The sequence below is a fragment of the Ovis aries genome, chromosome 12, assembly GCF_016772045.2.
Source record: "Ovis aries strain OAR_USU_Benz2616 breed Rambouillet chromosome 12, ARS-UI_Ramb_v3.0, whole genome shotgun sequence".
NCBI lineage: Eukaryota > Metazoa > Chordata > Mammalia > Artiodactyla > Bovidae > Ovis > Ovis aries.
This window is the reverse complement of record NC_056065.1, coordinates 78,930,662-78,946,948: the sequence shown is the minus strand read 5'-3', so window position 1 is coordinate 78,946,948 and position 16,287 is coordinate 78,930,662. Positions and strand designations below refer to the sequence as shown.

Genomic DNA, 16,287 nt, shown 5'->3' with positions numbered 1-16,287 from the left:
CCGTCGCCTACAGCCAGGAGCCCTGCCCACACCCCCTGAATCTCATCATTGCTTTCCTCCAGCTTTCCCATCAGCAGTTCAAGCTGATGCTCAAACAGCCCTCTCGCCCTGGCAGCCAGGCCCTGGGCAGTGCGGGCAGGGCAGGGAAAGCCACCTAGACCCGGAGGAGGGGGAGTGGGTGGAAGTGGGCTTCAGGGAAGACAAAGCAACGCCCCAGCTGGAAGTCTCCGCTTTTATTACAGAAGCTCTGCAGGGACGCCCCACGTCGACGGCAAGATTCAGAAGCGAGGCCACGGTCTCTGCCGCCGCAGGCCCATCTGACGAGCCGCGGGCTCAGAAGCAGGCCTTCCGCAACCTCCTGGGGCAGAAGCAGGAGGTGGAGCTGGTGACCCATGTCTTTTCCTTGGCCTCCAAGATGTAGGAGGTCTGCGTGGCGAGGCAGCTGACTGTGGGGTCTGGGTCTGCCCGCATGTGCCTCAGGGCTGTGACAGACACACAGGCTGAGCCAGAGGGCCTGGGGGTGCGGGGCTCAGGGGGCAGGTGGACGCTGTGCAGGAAGGGGAGGGCTGTGGGCCAGGGGCCAGCAGCTTGTGAACGGGGAGCCAGAGTAGTTCCGGGCCTGGGACCGCACACTGCGGGGCTCTGAGAGGCGAGGCTGGGGCTCTTCCAGTCCAAGACCAACCCGGGGATTCCTGCCCACTTCCCCCGGCCTGGCTCCGCCCCACTCCAGGCACCATGGAAGCCCGCCAGGCAGGGCTGCGGGCTTGGGAGAGGGAAGGGGAGGTGGAAGGTGGGGGATATGGGGCAGCCACCCAGTCAGAAAGAAGGTGCCAGGAGCCCCCATGTGCCCCCAAATGACAAGCCTCCCCGTCACCACCCGCCGATGGTGACTGCTGTGAGCCCACTTGCCCTCATTTCTGAGCCCCCGCAACCACATCTGAGGGACAGGCAGCAGGCACGGGCTTGCACTGACCTGCGTGGACCTCGTCCATCTCCCTGGCCTCCTCAGCGCCCAGGGTCTGGATGATCTGGCCTGCGGGGGGCACGGAGCGCCTCACTGGCCCAAGGAGCGCCTCACGGGCCCATGGAGGACCAGGGGACCCCGCTGCACCTGCTCTGTGCCTCTTCCCCAAACACTCCCCATGCCCTCTCTCCATCTGTCTGTCCCTCCCACACCTGGCCTGGGGTCCTGACTTTCTCCTTGAAACCAGGATGACTTCCCAGCTTCTCTGAAGGGCCTCGAACAAATGGGGCATCACCTGTGCTGGACAGTGCTTTCCTTGGGGGCGTTGATGGAGCCGGCCACTCCAGTCTCTGAGCTGCCCTCCCAGGATGCGGTTTGTTTTGCGGGGGAAGGCCGCCCAGCTCAGGCAGGGCCTCCCAGCGGGGTGGGGCGGGAGGCAGGTGCAAACAGCGCTCTGCCCTGCTCGGTCACTACCCCAGGCTGTCTGCCCGCTGTCCCGGCTCCCTGGGCTGTGTGAAGGGCCCCAGCATGGGGACACGGCGCCCCGGGCAGAGGCGAGGCCCGCCGTACCTGCGAACCACACGGCGGTCCGGCGGATGGGGACCTGCGGGCTCCTGAAGAGCAGTACGCTCTGCTTCAGGAACCAGAGGGCTCGACCAGTCTCCTGCTGCAGCTGCGGGAGAGGCGCCGCTGCTCCTGCCGCCCAAACCCGGCCCGCCCCACGCCCCGCCGCACGCCCCGCCGCACGCCCCCACCACGCCCCCACCACGCCCCAGCCCGGCCCGCCCCGGCCCGGCCACGCCACGCCCCACGCCCCCGCCCCACGCCCCCACCACGCCCCCACCACGCCCCACCACGCCCCACCACGCCCCGCCCCACGCCCCTACCACGCCCCACCACGCCCCAGCCCGGCCCGGCCACGCCCCAGCCCGGCCCGGCCACGCCACGCCACGCCCCCCCGCCCCGCCGACGCCCCGCCCCCGGACCCCGCTGACTCCCCTGCCCGACCCCGCCCTGCCCCGCCCTGCCCCGCCCCATGCACCTGCCCAGCCCCGCCTCTCCGGCACCACCCCCGGTCCACGCCCCGCCCCGCCTACCCCCCGCCCACCCGGCCCATGCCACGCCCACGCCCCTGCCCCGCCCCACGCCCCACCTGGCCCCGCCCGGCCCCGCCCTCGGCCCACGCCCCGCCCCGGCCCGCAAAGTCAGCCCCCAGGGAAGTCCGCACGTCCGCACCCCGCCCGCAGCTCCTGCTCCACAAAGGCCCCCGCAGACTGCCCAGGCTCTGGGTCCCACTTTCCCTGGGCTCGCTATTGTACCGCTGTGGCCGCGGGGAGAGAAACCCGACAGCTGGGTGCCCCAGCCACCCCCACAAGAGCATGCGGCGCACAAGCCGCGACCCACCAGGGCACTGAGGATGGTCCACACGTCTTTCTCAGCGAAAGTCGCCCTGAGCTTTGACCAGCCCAGCAAGGTGGCCAGGTGGCAGAGGGTGGGCCGGGAGATCTGGAGAGACAGGGAAGCCCAGCTGGAGGAGTCAGGGTGCAGGCCGGCCGAGACCCCGAGGGCATGGGGGCGGAGACAGGCGACAGTGAGATCAGCCCTGCGGGGACGGGACTCAATGGACCCGGGCGACCCCTGGGAGGAAGGCCGGGCCGTCCTTTGTCTGTTCCTGTACCCTTCCTCCCACTGACAGGAAGCTGAAAAATCGTGGTGATTTTCCCAGTTGCTATGTTACCGCAGAGAGACCCACCTCCTCACCTACTCCGCCAGCCCACAGCCCCCAAGCCCCCAAAACAGCCTCTCAGAGATTTCCTGGAAATCCAGATCCTCTGGCTGGGGGTCACTCCTCTCATCAAGGTTGGCTCTGCCAGAAAGGTGGCCGCCTAGCTGACTGGGACAGACCCACCCACAAAGGGGACGTCCCAGCTCCCTGGCTGGTCCAGGGTGTCCTGACCTGTGCCCGTGAGCGCCTCACTGGGCGAAGGAGCCTGGTGTGAGCAGGCCGCCCACCACGCTTCTCAGCAGCTAGCTTCAGAGCCCAGCCCGCCCACTCCAGAACCTGGGCCAGCCCTCTCTGCCCCCAGTGGGTGCCTCTCCGTCCCAGGACCCCGTTTCCAGTCAGCCTCTTCGGCCCCTCGCCAAGTGCTCACTAACATCCTGCTCGCACCGCCCGCCCCTCCGCCCCGGGGCCTCTCACCTGAGCTATTCTGCTGTTCGCATCCTCCAGGTGGAGTACTAGGAGGATGAGCAGGTTGAGGACCTGGTGCCTCAAGGGGAAGACAAAGACCCTCCTGCTGACCTTGGCCAGGAGTGCCCCGTAGATCTCAAAGGCTGTCAGGCGCAGATGCTCGGACTCCTGGGGGAGAACACACACGTGCACCCCCGCGTGGGGCAGGCAGTGGAGCCCCGCCTTCCAGACGGCAGCCCCGAGCCCCCTCCGTCCGCAGGGCCCCCGGCATCACGGCCCCACTGCGACTGCCCCCTGCCCTCTGGACCATCCCCAGGCCGGGGGCCACAGCCGTCAGCCCCTTCACAGGTGTCAGCCCCTTCACAGGCGTCGCCGTCTGGCCAGAGGGCCTCGGAGACAGTTCTGGCCACCCCGTTACTGGATAGCCGACGCCCCGGGAGGGAGACAGGCCTCAGGGGACGCACCTCCTCCAGGAAGGGTGGGAGGGTGAACGCGAGCTGGATGAGGAAGGCGGCCGAGTGCTGCCAGGGCAGCTGGTCCACCAGGTCCCTGAGCACCTGGAAGGTCTTGGCCACGACACTGCCATCCGCAGAGTAGCAGCAGCTGAGCACGTAGGGCTGCAGGGCGCGGAGCTGCTTCCCCTGTGGATGGGCGCCGGGACAGTGCTACCTGCCGGGGAGCTGCCCCCACCCCCACCACACACAGGCTGACGGGGGCACACCCCTCCTGTCCCTGGACCTGGGTGCTGGCAGGGGCTTTGCCGGCAGAGAGGGGGTGCTGGCAAAGAGGGGTGCAGGAAAAGAGGGGTGCCAGCAAAGGGGGTGCCGGTGGGGACATGCCAGCAGAGGGGAAGCCTCCCCGTGGGTGTCGCACATGGGGAGGGAGGAGACACCCCTCACCCCCAGCACCCTCCCCTCCGCCTCCTCCTCCTTGGTGAGGACGCCCGGCTCCAGGAGACCCAGCGGGTTGGCGCCCTGGCACCCCGGGGCCCTTGTGGGAAGCCTCCCCTTCTTTCCCGGGGCAGTGTGAGCAGCAGGGGCTCTTCCCCAGCCCCGTCCTCAGTGGGCTGGCTTCGCGGGGACTGCCTCGGTCTGGCCCTGCGAGAGGGGTCCGCCCGGTCCACCCCGGGCCCTCTAGGCCTGCAGGTCCAGGAGCCCACGGTGCGGCCAGCTCACTGTGTTCTCGTGCCTGGAGAGGATCTCCACCGCCCGCAGCAGCAGCTTCACGACAGCCGGCTCCTCGCGCTGGAACCAGTTGGCCAGGGTCCTGACCATCTCCTCGTTGGCAGCGGCCGCCACGTCCGGGCACTGCAGCAGCTGCACGAGGACACGGAGAGAGTCGGAGGAGGCGGGCCCGGAGGAGGCGTCCTCGGCGACCCAGAGTCCAGGCTCCTGCTCGAGAGTGAGGAAACGCTTTTCAGGATTTGGAAGAACTGCTACAGGGGCCAACGGTCAGCTGGAGGGTCACGTTCACAGGCTGTCGTTCCGGAAGTTGTCCTCCAGCCTGCAAGTCTCCCTAGGGGACCTTTGACAAGGGGAACCCCAGGGGATCAAGGTAAGAAGCACTGGTGAGCACACACACAGGAGGCATGTTTGGTTGCTCGCATATGAGACGTATGGGTGCAGGGGTGGTGAGGCTGGAGGGAGATGGAAAAATGGGAAAGAAAAAAAGGCGACAGTTAAAAGAAAATAGCAAATGATTTAGAAAATAGAATATAATTAAAAGAAACAAATTTAGAATCTGGAAAGTAGAATATAATTAAATTTAGAAAATAAATTCTAGTTTCAATACAATGTACATTCAATTTAGAAAACAAAATACAATGAGAAGAAAATAGCAAACGTGATTTTCTTTGTATATTTATGTAAATTATACGTGTATTTATATTATTTAAAGTAAAAGTGAACAAGACCAAAGCTAATGTGATGCATTTAACCAACAGGAGCTTGTTCTGTGTGCACGCACGTCTGTGTCTCCACGAGTAGTCTGGTGATGGGGGTGTTTTTGGGGACAGCTACTGTCTCTGACTAGCAGACAGGCAGACCCACCCCTTGGACTCTCTAGCTGAACAATTTTCTTAGATTCTTTGAACCTCAGTTTCATCCTCTGCAAAACAGAGGTAATAACACCTTTTTTTCACAGAGTTACAGCAAGAGTTAAAATTACTGACCTCCTTGAGAATCCAGGACAAAAGCTGATGGCCCTGATGGTTTTACATATTTTTACTATGATCCTGCCCAGGAAACAGATGAGGATAACCAAACAAAAGTCAAGTCGCTCAGTCGTGTCCGACTCTTTGGGACCCCATGGGCTGTAGCCTACCAGGCTCCTCTGTCCATGGGATTTTCCAGGCAAGAGGACTAGAGTGGGTTGCCACTGCCTTCTCCTGGGGGCCTTCCCGACCCAGGGATCGAACCCGGGTCTCCCGCACTGCAGACAGGTGCTTTACTGTCTGAACCACCAAGGAAGCCAAACAATAAACAGGGCAGGTGAAAAGCACGCGTATTGTTAGGAGCTGTCATAGCCGTTCTCTCCCCTTGACAGACCCTGACCCACTTCTCCAGCTGGTACCTAAAGCCCCACTGGTTTCCCACCTTAAAACTGACTGGACCACCCTTCAGTGGATGGTAGTGAAGTTGGTCCAGCCTTCTCCCCAGCTGCTGACTCCTCCCTCCCCGCTTCCCAGCCCAGAAGTCCAAGAAGGGTGGGAGACACGAAGGCCCATCTCCCCTGTTTTCAGTGGACATCATGCATTTGGGGGAACTTCTAGAGAGGTTCTCCATCCTAGCTGTATTTCCAGAAGGCAGCTCTAAGCTTGGGGTCTTCTCAAGTAAACAGCCACCGAGACCCCACCCCAGGCCACCGATAGAGAGGATACGTAGGCAGGACGGTGGAGGGGTGGTGCAGTGGTCAACCCTTGGTGTGTTTAGAAGATGCCCAGAGGGTTCCCCGGCACAGCCTGAGTCCAGGACCCCTCCATGTGGGGGCCCCCCTGCCGCCCTGGCATGTGCCCTCTGCTGCTTCCCGAAGCTGGGTCCCAGGACCGCCCGGAGGAGAACCACCACTGGAATAGATCCAGAAAACGAAGCCCTCCCCCAGGCCCTCGGAGTCCAGGCCTCGGCCGTCGGGGCCCAGCGGTCTGGCGTGGGCAAGCTCCCGAGAGAGGAGGGGCACTCATGCTGGCCAGTCACTGCACACAGAGTCCCCTTCTGGTGAGGGGCCTGGGCGTGCCTGTCCACACCCGCCATCCTCAGCAGGGGTTCTGACAACACGACACGGGTCCCTGTCTGCCTGGTCAGCGCCCCACCCCCGTGCACAAATCAACACAGGTTCACGGGTGTGGGGGGGCGGGGCTCCACAGACAAGACACTGCTGCCCTCAACCTGCACAAAACACAGCGCAACCCCGCAGGTTCTATCCGGCTGCATTCCAGGACTAGCACTGTATAACCTCTCTCTCTGTTATTTCAGAAGAAATCCACTCCTATTGAAACAACTCTGTGGCTTCAAATTACAAAAGGAGCTTATTTAAAGCTGTGGTGAGTCAGAAATCCTGAACTCCCTTTAAACACCGCCGGTGGGAGTATAAGTTGGTACAACTTTACTGGAGGACATTGGTCTAATTAGACACATCAGACTAACTTGGCATCAGTCTCAAGAGTCATAGAAGACATTCATATTTTTTGAACCAAGTCTTCCACTTACTATGTTTCGTAGTTAAGCGAATAATCTGGAATATGGACAAAGCTTTCACAGAGATGCTCATTATAGTGTTATTATAATAGTTTAAAATTAGAAACTGAATGTCAGATCAACCATAAAATACCTTTGTGATGAGATGCTACATCCCCATTAAAACTTATGCATAGCCCCCCCTCAGAAAAAATACGTAATGACGCAGAAGGTGCTCTAAGACGGTAGAATACAGAACATGAACGGACAGTGATCTCAGACATGACAAACACACCCACGGTGGTGGCTCAGACGCTCAGTCGTGTCCGACTCTGTGCGACCCTATGGACTGCAGCCCGCCAGGCTCTTCTGTCCATGGGAATCTCCAGGAAAGCGTACTGGAGTGGGTTGCCATTTCCTCCTCCAGGAAAACACCCACCCCCCCCCCATTCAGACCAAAATCTAGAAGTGGTTTCTTCCGAGCATCACCATTATTCATGGTTGTTGCTTGTAAGATTCTTTTCCATAACTTCCAAATTTCTATGCCTTTATGCTGCCAGGTGACCAGAATACATTGAGCCAACCAGAGAGCTGAGCAGAGAGTGACTCTGAGGCAGGGTGGCTGCGGGGGCGCCGTGGTGGTCATGAAATTAGAGCCGAGACTCAGTCGCACCAGGTAAACTCAAGGCCTGAGATTCCAGGTGACCAACCAGGTGTCCCGAGCAACGTCTCCCAGCCTGATGTGAGTCAGGCCACGGCCCCCGGAGTAACTGCTCCCGGAGGCGCAGCCCCCCACCCGCCCTCCAGACCCGGCCACTCGCCTCGGTGAAGAACACGAGAGCCGTCATGTGGTTCTCGAGGTCGGGGTCCTGGAGGACGCGGATGGTGAGGCGGAACACCGGGCGGCTATGCCAGCATTTGCGGAGGACCATGGCCCTGTTGCGGGGACGGGCGCCCGGGCTCAGGCCTGCGTACAGGGGTCCCCGGGGCGGGGCGGGGCTCCACCAGGGGGCGGGCCCCGGGGCGGGGCGGGGCTCCACCAGGGGGCGGGCCCCAGGGGCGGGGCGGGGCTCCACCAGGGGGCGGGTCCCAGGGGCGGGGCGGGGCTCCACCAGGGGGCGGGCCCCGGGGCGGGGCGGGGCTCCACCAGGGGGGCGGGTCCCCGGGGCGGGGCTCCACCAGGGGGCGGGGCTCCACCAGGGGGCGGGCCCAGGGGCGGGGCGGGGCTCCACCAGGGGGCGGGCCCCAGGGGCGGGGCGGGGCTCCACCAGGGGCGGGGCGGGGCTCCACCAGGGGGCGGGTCCCCGGGGCGGGGCGGGGCTCCACCAGGGGGCGGGCCCCAGGGGCGGGGCGGGGCTCCACCAGGGGGCGGGCCCCGGGCAGGCACGGCCCAGGCTCACCTGCCCAGCAGGGCCACCCCGTCGCGGTGTCTCTCCGGACTGGTGAGCAGCTCCCAGCCCTGCAGCTCCTGAACGCAGGCCACGTGGTCGCTGTACCCCGCGCTCCTCATCAGGGTCTTCAGCGCCTCCACGGAGCAGCTGGGAGGCGGGGGGTGCAGAGAGCAGAGGAAAGGTCGTCCTCTCCTCACCTGGGAACCTCCTGTCCACCCAGCCTCCCGCACAGCCGCCACCTTTAGGGGGTGGGACAGCCCTCAGGGACCCTGGCAACGTTCCTCGAACGAGGTGCCAGAAGCCAAGACAGCTGGGGCACCAGGGTGGGGGCGAGGCTCTGCAGACTCAGGTGCGTGGTGTCAGCTTCTGCACCGCTGTCACGTAGGGACAGGATCCCTGCATCCGCCCAGAAAGCCAGATGTACAGAAAGTCTTTCTAAGAAGCCCGGCCAAGGACCCTCCTGGCGGTCCAGTGGTTAAGACTCCGAGCTCCAAGGGCAGGGGACCCAGGTTCCATCCCCGGTTGGGGAACTAAGATTCCGCGTACCACACAACGTGGCCAAAAATAAGTAAGAAAAAAATCATCAATAAAAGCCTTGGCAAGAGCTGTTGGAGGGAGTACGGGGAGCCCGGGCCCGGCAGACTTGAAAAACGGCAGACGAGGTCCCCGAGCGACAGCCGGAAAGGGAGTACCTGACGGGGTCCATCCCCTGGCTCACAGGGGGCTGGGCGGCCCCCACCCCCAGGAGGGAGGAGATGCGGAACAGCAGGGCCAGGAACAGGTACGGGAAGAAGGCCTGCACCTCCACTCTCCGGCTGGGCTCCAGCAGCAGCTCGTGGAGGGCCCTGGTGGCCTGTGGGGTGGGGGTCGTTGTCAGCTGCAGCACCGGGCCGACACGACCCACGGCCAGCCCCCGGGGCCCTCTGCCGAGCCCAGGAAGTGCAGGGCCTTCTGGGCTGCTCTCCGTTAAAAGCCCTCTGGGGGCTCTGCTGGTGGCTTGCTTCTCTTGCACTGGGGTGCTGGTCTCACTCTGTCTTGCCCAGGAGGATGAGGAGCCGGTTCTCAGGCATGGCAGACTCCCCGGGGCCCCACCGGAGAGGAGGCCGCAAGGGTGTTCAGCCTCCTCTGTCCACAGCAGCCACTTGAGAGCTCCGGACAGCCTGGGACGGACCCCGGGGCACCCCGCCCTCCTCGAGCCCGCGTACGATCAACGGAGAGATCTGTGCTCTGCAGCCGGGCTCGTGGGGCCGGGACCTCTGCTGGGGGGTCAGCCTCTGCAGGAGGTGCTCCATGATCACTTCGTAGCCTTTGGGGAAGGACGCCAGGATCTCCCAGGGCTTGTGAGCCCCCCTGCAGGGCGAAAGCCCACCGTCAAGGTCAGCCTCCCGGGAGGGGCTCTGCCGCTCTGCTCAGGGCCCAGCTCCCTCTTCCTACCCTTCGCTCTGCCTTCTCCCCTCCCCTTTCCTCCGTCAACTCCTTCCATCTTTCCATCGCCTCCGCACCTCCTGTCCTCCGCCACCTCACGTGCAGGTGGCTCTCAAAGTGCTCACACAGCCTGCGAACCTGCCAGAAGGAAGCAGCTGAGGCCCACGGGTCAGAAGCCACCCCTGTGGCCGCGTCCCGGCTGGTGCTCCAGCCGCCGGTCCGGGCCCAGCAGGCCACCCTCCAGGCCCCGGCGGTCACTTCCCCGCACAGGCCCTTCCAGCCTTGCCTGAATGCATTTCACTCATGTTTTCCCTTTGCCTGGGACACCTTACCTGCTCATCCCAACCTGACAAATTCACACCCAGAGGAAGAGGAGAGATCTGAAAATTATTTCTCCAAATAACAGGATATAATTTCAGGAAAGTCCACTTGCTGTACCCAAGAAGCCATGACCTTTGCGAGACAGGAGGAGAGGGTCATGAAAAAATTGAGAGGCTGAAGACGAGGATGAAGACAGCCTCCCTGCTGGTGATGTGGCATCTCAGGGCTCTCGGGAGAAAAGACGAAGGAAAGAAGCCAAACAGAAAACATGGGCGCTTGGCCAGTGTTTCACGTGTTCATCAGGGGAAGAGACAGACCAGCGCTGCCTTGCTCTGTCCTGGCCAGCAGAGCCCTGGCCAGGGAGGTATGTAATTTCTCAACTGGGAAATTAAGATTGCTTATTAATTTCTGATAAATGCTCTTCATCATGCCAGGGAAGTTTTTTCCCATAATAGAGGATTTTTTTTTCAATTAGTAATAGACTTTGAATTCGTTTGCCAAATACTTAATAGCTTCCCATGATAAGTTTAAAAATATGTATGACTATTAAAGCAAAAATTAAAACTTTTTTTTGGTGGTGTTTCTTCATGTGTAGAGATATAATATGTATGGCAACCATACCATAAGTAAGGAAGTAAGTTCCTTCCTTACTTCCATAAGTAAGGAAGCCAAGGAAGCTACATGTTGAAAGCTTCCATGTTTTCTTGAGGCTGTAAAATATTAATTCTAAATGGACTATGAAAGTTTAGGGATGTCAGCACACTATGACAATTGAGGTTTGTAAATCCCTAGGACTCCACTAAAAATTGATGGAGTCAAAATACAATGGATAAATTAAGAAAAGTGAAGTTGCTCAGTTGTGCCCGACTCTTTGCGACCCCATGGATAGTAGCCTGCACCAAGCTCCTCCGTCCATGGGATTTTCAAGGCAAGAGTACTGGAGTGGGTTGCCATTTCCTTCTCCAGGGAATCTTCCCGACCCAGGGATCGAACCCAGGTCTCTCACACTGTAGACAGACGCTTTACCGGAAGGAATGCCTTAAAAAACACACAAGTTATCCAAAATAATTCAGGGAAGTGGAAACATAGGATCAGAGCCTGGAGGAGGCAAACAGGAAAGAAGCCATAAAATGAGAGCCCGAGGCCTTGCCCGGTGGCCCAGCGGTTAGGACCCCTTCCGCCCAGACACGGGACACGGGCTCCATCCCCGGGTGAGGAACGAGGTCCCGCGTGCCACAGCTAAGACCCGGCACAGCCAAATAAATGAAAACAAAGACAGAAATATTAAAAAGTACTTTAAAATAGTGAAAAGGGCTTATAAAAAAGGAAAGAAATGGGTAGAAGATTTGGAGATTTGGCCAAAGCAGATATGCGGAGGTAAATGAACACAAGAAATCACGGTCAACATCAGGTGCAATTAAGAGTCAAACGCAAATAAAACCAAGATGCCCCTGCACACCTACTAGAATGACTAGGTCTTTCTTAATGACGATACCAAGTGTGGGCAAGGGTGGAAGCAACCCGAAAGCACTTTGGTAAACCGCTGGCAGAAAGGCAAACGCCACAACCACGGTGGAAAAGTTTGGCGGTTTCTTTAAAGCTGTTAAATGGACAGCTCCCGTATTACCCAGAAATGCAACCCCTAGGAACTCAGCCAAGAGAGATGAAAGCCAACATTTACACAAAAGCCTGTGCACAAATATTCACAGCGGCATTACCTGGAAGAGCCCAGAACTGGGAAAAGCCAGGTGGCTGATGAACACACAATGGGGTGCTGTTGTTCAGCAAGGAACGGGGTGAATTTCTGACCCACACGATGCCCTGGATGAATCCCAAACACCCACGTGAGCGAGAGAAGCCAGGATCGGACGCACGACTCTGCTCTGTGCAGTGTGACCGTACTGTGTGGTTCTGTTCCTAGGACGTCCTGGGAAAGGCCCAACAACAGGGGTGGAGGACAGAACGGGGGCAAGGCTCGTGGTGGGGCAGGGAGTGATTCCAGAAGTACGGGATTTGGAGGGCAGTGGAAGCGTTTAGTGTCTTAATTGTGGTGGTGATGACTGTGACTATACGTTTGAGAAAACTTGTGGAACTGTGTGATCAAAGGATGAATTTTACTACATGGAAAAATTTTAATGTTTTACAGCTTAGTACATCCATACTACATAATATCAGATGGCTATTAAAATTGTTTACAAAGTAGTTTTAATTTTGAGAAAAATGCTATGAAAAAAAATGTGGAGATTGGTATATCTGAGTGACTGTTTTTTAAAACCCTTTTTGTGTATGTTCTTTTGTTGTGTTTATAAAAATTGAACAAAATCATTCTTAAGAGGTAGACACACTATAAATTATACCTAAGTAACAGCAGAGGTTGCCTTGGGGTGAGATTTCTTTTCTTTTTCAAAAATGTACATACTTTCAAAATTTTCTGCAATAAACCAATATTAATGGTGAACTGTGGAAAATTCTGAAAGAGATGGGCATACCAGACCACCTAACCTGCCTCTTGAGAAATCTGTATGCAGGTCAGGAAGCAACAGTTAGAACTGGACATGGAACAACAGACTGGTTCCAAATAGGAAAAGGAGTACTTCAAGGCTGTATATTGTCACCCTGCTTATTTAACTTATATGCAGAGTACATCATGAGAAACACTGGGCTGGAAGAAGCACAAGCTGGAATCAAGATTGCCAGGAGAAATAGCAATAACCTCAGATATGCAAATGACACCACCCTTATGGCAGAAAGTGAAGAGGAACTAAAAAGCCTCTGGATGAAAGTGAAAGAGGAGAGTGAAAAAGTTGGCTTAAAGCTCAACATTCAGAAAACGAAGATCATGGCATCCGGTCCCATCACTTCATGGGAAATAGATGGGGAAACAGTGGAAACAATGTCAGACTTTACCTTGGGGGGCTCCAAAATCAGTGCAGATGGTGACTGCAGCCATGAAATTAAAAGACGCTTCCTCCTTGGAAGAAAAGTTATGACCAACCTAGATAGCATATTCAAAAGCAGAGACATTACTTTGCCAACAAAGGTCCATCTAGTCAAGGCTATGGTTTTTCCTGTGGTCATGTATGGATGTGAGAGTTGGACTGTGAAGAAAGCTGAGCACTGAAGAATTGATGCTTTTGAACTGTGGTGTTGGAGAAGACTCTTCAGGGTCCCTTGGACTGCAAGGAGACCCAACCAGTCCATTCTGAAGGAGATCAGTCCTGGGTGTTCACTGGAAGGACTGATGCTAAAGCTGAAACTTCAGTACTTCGGCCACCTCATGTGAAGAGTTGACTCATTGGAAAATACTCTGATGCTGGGAGGGATTGGGGGCAGGAGGAGAAGGAGACGACTGAGGATGAGATGGCTGGATGGCATCACGGACTCGATGGGCATGAGTCTGAGTGAACTCCGGGAGATGGTGATGAACAGGGAGGCCTGGCGTGCTGCGATTCATGGGGTCGCAAAGAGTCGGACATGACTGAGCGACTGAACTGAACTGAACTGAATGGTACAATCACCTTGCCCCAAGTAAGGAATTTCCTTGTACTAAAAATTGGACATATTTTAAGAATAAGCAGATCGGCAGAGCCTGGGAGCTTGTCTGCCCCCCGCCCCGGGGGCTCCACCCACCTCTGGGACTGCTCGTCCATCTCAAAGAGCGTCAGGACCACCTCATCCATGTAGGTCTGGGCCAGCACGTGGAGCACCTTCCGGATGGTCTCCTGGGCCGCGGCGTCCGTGGTGCTGTGCATGTGGTGGTAAACGTGCTTGATGATCTCAGGCACCTGCAGGGGGCGGGGGGGCGGAGTGCCTGCTTCCTGGGTGCCTGACACCCGCTCGGCAGGAGCCTCGGCCCCAGGCGCCCACGCGGCGCTGGGGGCTGTCCCCCTGCCATGGTTTAAGAGGCACAGAGTAGACAGCAGCAGGAAAGAGGCTGTGGAGTCAGGTCTGGAAAGCAGGTCACAAAGATCAGAGCAGGGAACTGGGACACAGAGACTGTCGCGGGGGGAGGGCAGGCCCGTCGCCGGCTGTGTGGACGGGAGGCCGTGTGGGCCTGAGTCACTCTGCCTGGATTCGAGCCCCCCTCCCTACTAACCAGCTGTGTGGCTTTGGCGACAGTTCAGCCCTCTTTGTGCTCTAGCTCCTCGTCGGACAACGAGAACCAGTTCAGCCTCCTCATGGGTCTGAGTTAACACGTCTAGTGAAGGTCACAGGGCCATACCGCCCGTGAGCTTCTCCCCAACTCCAGTTACTTCCCTGCAGACTTGTTGTAAGAAATAACACAGCGCGTGACTGCGGCCAGCCCAGGGCGAGGTGCTCGGCGTTGGTAAACCTGAATAGTAACTGAAGTCAGCCTAACGTGGGAAGCTGACCTGGGCCTGGGAGCCACGAGGGTGCAAATTCCAGTTCACCACAGGGAGAAGGTTCCGATGACGAAAGTGGTGCCGGAGGAGACCCAAGCTCTGCGTGGGGTGGGGAGCAGAGTCCGGCTGCCCAGGAGCTGGGCAGGGACTCCACGTGGGCGCTGGGGGGCTGCCCTCAGGGTGACCTTTGGCTCAGGAGTGTTCAGATTGCGCCCCGGGCCAGAGAGAAGAGGAGAGCCCACAACTGCTCACGGAGCCCGCACTGGCGTGGTGGGGGAGGTGGGAGCGGGGCAGGCCATTGAAAGGAGAGCGACTCCGTCTGTCCACAGGAGCTTTGAAAATGGTCCAACGAAGAGGACCTGATACAGAGACACTGGGCTGGCCTAATTTCTCTGTGAACAAGCCCCACCTCCAACAAAGGGCCGTGCTCCAGCTCTAGCTCATGTCAGTGTGCCCTAGGTTTATACGTAGATACAGATATACAGATACATGGATATAGATAGAGGTGTAGAGGATAGACATACATAAAGGTATGGAAACAGGTATCTCCTAATCTTGCTGGGAGTTCTCCCGCTGGCCTGACAGAGCACTCAGAGGTCTCATCCCATGTCTGGACGCAGGAGGGAGGTCTGAGGGGTCTCCTGGTCCTGGGGGCCCTCGAGGGCCTCCTGCTGTAGCTCTGACGCTAGTCTTCCCTTCCCAGTGGAGACGGAGGACAGGTGGTCACCCCTCCCCATGGAAGGGCCTTCCACACAACTGCAAACCACGCCTCGTTTAACTTTTTCTCCTCTGGATTCAAGGATCGCGACTCCTTAACCCCAACCAGTAGGAAGTGAAACAGCAAGATCCGACACGGAATGGAAAGGAAGAAGGCCCAAATTGCCCTCGGGCCCTGGAGTCCCTGGAGCAGCTACCTTGCCAATGTTGGGGACGGAGGACTTCAGGATTGTCCGCAGCACCCTGGAGGCCGCCCGGGCGTCACGCCTGCTGGGCTTGGTCAGGGCCTCCAGCGACACCAGTATTAGGTCCGCTCGCTCCTCGGGAGTCAGGTACTTCCTGAAGAACTGGGAAGAGGGAGCTGGGCTGAGCCCCTCTGTGTCTACCTGTGGCCTCCACGCCCTGGAGAGGCCGGCCGGCCTGGGTCCAGCACAGGCGGCCCTGGCCAGCACCCAGCTCCCCGCGGGGTGAAGCGGAGGCGGGGCGTGGCCAGCAGTCCCCACAGCAGCACACAGAGAAGTGAAAGTGAGTGAAGTGAGAGTCGTCTAGTCACGTCCGACTCTCGGCGACCCCATGGACCTCCAGGCCAGAATACTGGAGTGGGGGGCCGTTCCCTTCTCCAGGGGATCTTCCCAACCCAGGGACCGAACCCAATTCTCCCACGTTGTAGACAGACTCCACCAGCTGAGCAACCAGGGAAGCCCAAGAACGCTGGAGTGGGCAGCCTGTCCCTTCTCCAGCAGATCTTCCCAGAGGGAGATGGTAAAGGCGTCCGGGTTTGCACTTGGACACAAGCAGGGGGCTGCATCTGGGGTGAGCTCTGATGTCTAGCGGGGTGACTGCACCGCAAAGCAGGCGCCGGCTTCCGGGTCTGAAGCAGGTGCGGCCAGTCGCACGCAGCACTGAGCCCTGACGCAGGGCCTGCCTCTGCAGCTGGGAGCTGGGGACTCCCTCAAGGCAGGGAGGCGGGCAGCAATGGGGCGGCAGGGAGATGGCAGCAGGAACCGAGAGGGGTGTCCAACCAGATCTGGGAGACTAGGGGACGCTTCTGGAGGAGGTGCCTGCTGAAAATGCGGGAAGGCTTCCAGGATGAGGCAACGGATTCCGCAAAGGCCTGGAGCGGCTCCTGGGTCTGTCCTGCAAGGGAGCCCCGAGCCAGCGGGAAGGACTGGACGCAGGACGAGGCGGAGGTGAGGCCTAGCCGACGCCAGGGGCCTCCTCGGCCGTGAGACACTGGACCTCG

The 16,287-nt window shown here is 58.9% G+C and overlaps 2 protein-coding genes across 4 annotated transcripts; both read right to left on the bottom strand.

The window, feature by feature from the left end:
* Positions 1-218: 218 nt before the first annotated feature.
* Positions 219-4,448, bottom strand: LOC121816086 (maestro heat-like repeat family member 5). 3 transcript variants are annotated; one of them, XM_042229445.1, is made up of 7 exons: positions 4,331-4,448; positions 3,620-3,796; positions 3,165-3,323; positions 2,369-2,470; positions 1,535-1,637; positions 974-1,033; positions 219-482 (listed from the first exon to the last, which is right to left on the bottom strand). In XM_042229445.1, exons 1-7 carry the CDS (start codon positions 4,427-4,429, stop codon positions 334-336), a joined length of 849 nt encoding a protein of 282 aa, XP_042085379.1. In that variant the 5' UTR covers positions 4,430-4,448; the 3' UTR covers positions 219-333. The 3 variants fall into 3 exon arrangements, with proteins under 3 accessions (XP_042085379.1, XP_042085378.1, XP_060252222.1); XM_042229444.1 differs by having other exon boundaries at positions 974-1,637; XM_060396239.1 differs by having other exon boundaries at positions 372-1,637.
* A 411-nt stretch (positions 4,449-4,859) lies between these two features.
* On the bottom strand, positions 4,860-16,052 carry LOC121816087 (maestro heat-like repeat-containing protein family member 7). Its single transcript, XM_042229446.2, has 5 exons — positions 13,594-16,052; positions 9,423-9,567; positions 8,910-9,070; positions 8,227-8,364; positions 4,860-7,762 (listed from the first exon to the last, which is right to left on the bottom strand). Exons 1-5 carry the CDS (start codon positions 13,713-13,715, stop codon positions 7,477-7,479), a joined length of 852 nt encoding a protein of 283 aa, XP_042085380.1. The 5' UTR covers positions 13,716-16,052; the 3' UTR covers positions 4,860-7,476.
* Between the last annotated feature and the right edge of the window lie 235 nt (positions 16,053-16,287).